The sequence below is a fragment of the Suricata suricatta genome, chromosome 17 (genome assembly GCF_006229205.1).
Source record: "Suricata suricatta isolate VVHF042 chromosome 17, meerkat_22Aug2017_6uvM2_HiC, whole genome shotgun sequence".
Taxonomy (NCBI): domain Eukaryota; kingdom Metazoa; phylum Chordata; class Mammalia; order Carnivora; family Herpestidae; genus Suricata; species Suricata suricatta.
The window spans coordinates 56,025,850-56,031,203 of record NC_043716.1 but is presented as its reverse complement, the minus strand read 5'-3'; the positions used below and the strand labels follow the sequence as shown (position 1 = coordinate 56,031,203).

At 63.0% G+C, this 5,354-nt stretch overlaps 1 protein-coding gene across 1 annotated transcript in view; it reads right to left on the bottom strand.

The window, feature by feature from the left end:
- Nucleotides 1-6: 6 nt before the first annotated feature.
- NOTUM (notum, palmitoleoyl-protein carboxylesterase) overlaps nucleotides 7-5,354 on the bottom strand; it is a 6,776-nt gene continuing 1,428 nt past the window's right edge. Inside the window, exons 2-11 of the mRNA XM_029927101.1 lie at nucleotides 5,176-5,228; nucleotides 5,000-5,095; nucleotides 4,509-4,569; nucleotides 4,135-4,193; nucleotides 3,667-3,769; nucleotides 2,774-2,965; nucleotides 2,415-2,515; nucleotides 1,734-1,881; nucleotides 592-639; nucleotides 7-367 (exon numbers count right to left, since the gene is read on the bottom strand). Coding sequence (XP_029782961.1) covers nucleotides 61-367; nucleotides 592-639; nucleotides 1,734-1,881; nucleotides 2,415-2,515; nucleotides 2,774-2,965; nucleotides 3,667-3,769; nucleotides 4,135-4,193; nucleotides 4,509-4,569; nucleotides 5,000-5,095; nucleotides 5,176-5,228 — 1,168 coding nt within the window. The 3' untranslated portion in view covers nucleotides 7-60. The remainder of the gene's footprint in view (nucleotides 368-591; nucleotides 640-1,733; nucleotides 1,882-2,414; nucleotides 2,516-2,773; nucleotides 2,966-3,666; nucleotides 3,770-4,134; nucleotides 4,194-4,508; nucleotides 4,570-4,999; nucleotides 5,096-5,175; nucleotides 5,229-5,354) is intronic.

Genomic DNA, 5,354 nt, shown 5'->3' with positions numbered 1-5,354 from the left:
GGGCGGCCCTGGGGGCGGAGCCCGTGGCGGTGGCCCGCTGTGCCAGCCCCGGGGCGCCCCCTAGCGGCCGCTGCTCAGCATCCCCAGCAGTTTACTGGGCTCCAGGCCCTGCTGCTGGGCCACGGTCTGCACGTCAAAGCCCATGTGCATGAGGAACTGGGCCACGTTCATCTCCTGCCCCGTGAACTGGTCCCGGATGGTGGGGCAGGAGGGGTTGCAGTGGGGCCAGGGGCAGCTGTCCACCAGGTGGACGGGGCAGCCCTTCAGGGGGGTTTTGCTGGCCTTGTGGCTGTCGTGCAGGCTTCTGTCCCAGCAGTGCAGTGCTCGAGGCAGCGAGGTCCCCTTCACCTGGACATCCGTCCAGTGGCTGCAGACAGAAACCCAGGGGGGCTCCCTCGGCATCGCTACCACCGCAGGCGGGCCGACTGAATTCGTGCCACACAGCCGGTCGTAGAAGCAGCTTTGAAGCCCCGGATGGAAGCCCTTTATACAGAGCGTGGGAAGGTGGGTGGCAGCCAGGCCGGGATGGGGCTTTGGGTGTTTGGAGCAAGAGCGAGGCATGCCATCTGCCCAGAGCGTGGGGACACTGACCTTCGGATGATGATCTCGTGGGAGAGGCAGGCGGGGGCGAAGCTGGCCCTGTCGGGGAGGAGACAGCCAGTTTACAGCGAGCACCTCTGCCTCTTCCCCACCCTGCTGCCCAAGGTCACTGTCGCTCCAGCCCACTCCCCTGGGAACCTCTTCCTGGGTCCCACCTCCTCCCTGTACCTACGGCTCTGGACCAGACCTTGTCCCCACTGGCCCACAGGCTCCCCTACAAACGCTTGTCTCTTCCTGTCTCCAAGCCCTGCACAAAGTCCACTCCCGGGCGGGGCCACCGGGGCCGTGGTGGGAAGCTGACCCAGACATGTGAGGATGTTGCTTTTTGTATGTTTAACAGGCTTCTTTTTTTTTTTTTAATTTTTAATGTTTGTTTAATTTTGAGACAGAGTGTGAGACACAGAATCTAAAACAGGCTCCAGGCTCTGAGCTGTCAGCACAGAACCTGATGTGGGGCTTGAACCCACGCATTGCGAGATCATGACCTGAGCGGAAGTCGGACGCTTAACCAACTGAGCCCCCCAGGCACCCCTAACAGGCTTCATTTCTAGAGTGGTTTTAGGCTCACATCAAAATTGAGTGAAAGGTATGGAGATTTCCCTCGCACTCCCGGCCCTCCCCAGCCTCCCCCATGATCAGCGCCCCCACCAGATGGGGTGTCCGTCACGACTGATGAACCTTCGGTGACACACCATTATCGCCCATAGTCCAGTTTTGGTTCACTGTCACAGCTGGGTTTCCACAGGTGGATGGTGACATGTGTCCACCATTACGGGTCGTTTCACTGTCCTAAGCCCCCTCTGTGTTCTGTGTATCCCTCACCGTTTTCCCAACTCTGCTTTTGGTACCAAATGAGCTTTTTACAGACTTCGCAGTTCTGCCTTTTCCGGGATGGCACAGAATCATACACCATATGGCCTTTCTCGGACTGGCTTCCTTCTCTTGGTTACATGCATTTAAGTTTCCTCCACATCTTTTCGTGATTTGGAAGCTTATTTCTGTTTAGCGCTGGGTAATATCTCTGCTTGGATGGCCGCTTCCTGTTTTGTCACCTGTGAGACCACTATCTGTACCTCCAATGGTTTACCGCCTATGTAGAGGGGCTGGGAGGGGGGCGCGGTGTGGACACTCACGGCACATCCTTGAGCGTGTTTCGAAGCTCGCGGCCCAGGTTCTGGATGTACAGCCACTGGCCCTCCTGCACTGGCTGCCCCGTGAGATGCACGTTGTCCACAGTCAGCTGGGCCTCATCAAACAGCCACTGCACCACGAACACGGGGCCTGGGGGGCACAGCTCGGCTGAGCTTTGCCTCCGCACTCCGCCCTCCCCCTTCCCCCTCCCCCTGGGGTCAAAGGGCCCCTGAGGTCCAGCCAGCTCCATGGCAGGCTCACAGGCCCTCGGAGTGTGGCCACAGGTCCCGACAGTGCTCTTGTTTGAGGAAGTACCTTGTTACCTCCCCCCAAACTTGGCCTGGCTCCCAGGGTGTGCGCTGGCGGTGTCCCTTCAAGTGTGGGGCTGAGGAGGGCAGCCAAGACCCCACCAAGGGCAGCACTGGGACTCAGCGGCCAAGCACATTCCTAACAGTGACTGTGGACAGGGGACCCACTGTCCTGGTCTGCCTGGGACCGACTGCACTTTCAGTGCTGAGACCAGGCAAGTCCCTGGCAAACCTGATGGCTCAGTTACCCCGTCCCCACGTGGGTGGCCAGTGGTCTCTGGACCCACCTCTAGACTCCAGGCTGGAGGAAGCCTAGACCCACACCCCCTGCTCCCCACCCTGCCCCGTGTGCCCCGCCCGCAGCCGGCCCCTCACAGCGCAGGGTCGGGTAGACTTTGTAGCCGAAGAAGCAGTTCCACTCTTCCCCGTCCTTGAACTGGTGCCGACAGCGCTCCGGGACCACCCCGTTCCAGTACCTGCTCAAGGGCTGTGAGTCAGGCCGCCCCGCCCGTCCCGTCCTAGGCCCCTCCCTTCCCAAGCCCCTCCCCTCCAAGGCTCCTCCCTTTCCCGCCATCCCACCCCTCCAAAGGTTCCTCCCCTCACACCTGCCCCTACGAGGCTCCTCCCCTCACCGCCACCCCTCCCTCACAGGCTCCTCCCCCCACCGCCCCTCCCGTCATAGGCTCCTCCCCCTCGCCCGCCGCACCACCCGGGGGCACCCCAGGCTCTGGCACCTGATGCCGCGGCGTATGGCCTCCGTGGGCGCGCAGGTGACGGTGTCGACGCAGTCGGTGCGGCGGTACTGCTTGTTGTCCAGGAACCAGCCCGAGTCCGCCAGGCCCCGCACCTGGATGGCCGGGTAGCCTAGCTCCTCCAGCTGCTCCGCCACGCGGTCCACGTTCAGCAGCACCCCGGTGCCCCCCGCGCTGCGGGGAAGGCAGTACGTGAGGCCAGGTGGCCGCAGTGGGACGCTCGCCACCCCGGAGCCCGCCCTGCCCCAGCCCAAAGCCTGAGAAGGGACAGGGATCCTGATGCGTCCTGAGCTGCCGACACATTCCGTATTCGTGTGCAAGACCCACACGCCTTTTGGGGTCCCGAAAGCGGGAGGGGCTGGCAGAGTTCCTGCCCCTGGCTCCAAGGCGCTAGGCTAAGCGGCAGGTCACCCCGCTTCCTCCGCCTCCTCTCTCCCTTTCTTTCTCTCTGATTCAGTTTCTTTATTTGAAAACAAAGAGAAAACGTGTGGCCTCAGACCCCTTCATGTATTCTACCAATGTCCTCTGGGCCCTGCATGGGGTGCAGCCACCAGGTGTGATCCGGCCTACAGGGATCCCGGCCCTTGGAGAAGATACGCTGGTCTTTCTAGCCCCTAACCAACTACCGAGGCCACCATCATCCCAGGCTTCCCTGGCCTCCAGCAAACTCAGAGTCCAGAGCACTCTGCAAGGCACCCACCCTCTGCAAGGCGTTACCTTGTGACGCTCCAGTAACGCACACTCTCCTGGCTGCCTGCCCGGGTCTGGAGAGTCATGAGCCCCCTGGAGCCCAAGGCCCGGACCCTCTTCGCCCTCCCCATCCCTACTCCCACCACACCCCCTACACACACACACCCCCGCCCTGCCTGGCCCACCTGCTTCCCGCCAGCAGCAGCACCTTGGCCCCGCTCAGCCCTTTGCCCAGAAGCTCTCGGACCACCTCCTGGATGATGAGGGCACCCATGAAGGCATACTCATCTGCAGGGAGGAGGTGGTGGCTTCACCTGGGGGCCTGGACAGGAGCACGGCCTCCCAGCTCCAGGTCGGAAGGGGGAGGAATTCTAGCTGGGGTCTGGAGGGGCTTCCGGGGGATGGGGCCAGGGGCTGAGTGAACTGAGGAGGCTGGCAGGTGCATGAGGCGTGGGGGCCCCTCCCTAGGGAACCCCTGGGACTGAGGACCCCCTCAGGGGCCAAGCCAGCCGCCGCCAACAGGCAGTGGGTGCTTGGGGCAGGCATCCTGGGACACACGGTCCAAGGACTAGAAGGAGTTACAAGACGGGAGCCTTCTCCTTCCTGCCTTGTCCTTCGGGGGCAGGGAATGGACGGGAAGGCCAGGGACTCACTCTTCTCAGACTTGGATGAAGCCCCACTCCAGACGTCGCTGGAGCAGTAGGGGATGAAGCTGTGACAACGGGTGCCGTGAGCTCGCCAGTCCTCGGCCGCCCCAGGCCCTCGGGAAGGACCCCTCCCCGGGAAGGGTCCCGAGGACAGGACTGCCTGTGAAAGACCTCTCGGAGGACAAGACCCTCCCAAGGACAGGACCTCCTGGGAAGGACTGCCCCCCAAAGGAAGGACCCTCCCCAGGGAGGTACACCCCCCCATGGGACTCCCCAGGAAAGACCCCCCCCAAGGACAGGAATCCCTCACAGGTAGGAGCCCTCAGGAAGGACCCCCCCAGGAAGGACCCCCCAGAAAGGACCCCTCTGCCCCCTCTTACACCATGTTGGCATTCCACCAGTGGGGATTTTCCTCGGGCTGGGAGGACAGGATCCCTGTGCCTGCAGGGGTGGAAGGCAGAGGCAGTGGGTTTTCCTGTTGGGAAGGGGTGTGTGGGGATGGGAGCTTCCGGAAGGTGTGGGGTGGGAGGCGGGATCCTACTAGGACACAACAAGGGAGGTAGGCCAGACTAGTCACTTGGATGTGACCCTTGACCTCCACCACCTGGCAGTGGCTGTGGTGACCTAGGGATGAGTGGTGGAGAGGCAGCCATGGTAAGCCTCCCCTCACCCAGATCACCCTTGGAACAGAGTGAAGGACGATAGGCGGGTGCCCCTTAGAAGGGTGACCCCTGGGGGGTGGGTGCGGCGGCCTCCCTAGGGCTCTAGAGAGGGAAGAGGGCAAGGGTTCTTCCAGAACTTGGAACTGTCAGCGGGACCTCACCCTGCCCTGCCCCCCAGGCACGAGCTCCAGGCTCGGGGACTTGCTGACCTGTGCGGGTGCGCGGCCAGTCTCTGGAGCTCATGAGGCGACGCATCGTGTCATAGCGGGAGTCACAGTTCTCCCGGTTGAAGCAGTACCAGCCACCTGCGGGCACAGCCACCACGTCAGGGCCCGCTTGCCCAGGGGCCTCGGCCCTCCTCCCCGCCTCGGCTCCAGGGACGCACCTTCCAGAAAAAGGAGCCACCGCCGACTGCCCTTGGATTCCTTCAGGTAGTAGCTGCAAGGAGGGAGAGGGGGACGGGCGGAGCGGGTAGTCAGATGGGGCCGCAGGACCCAGCTCTGGGGAGGAAAGGGTCATTCCACCTGTCGCCCGGCGCACGCGCCGGCCGCACGGGGGCGCCAG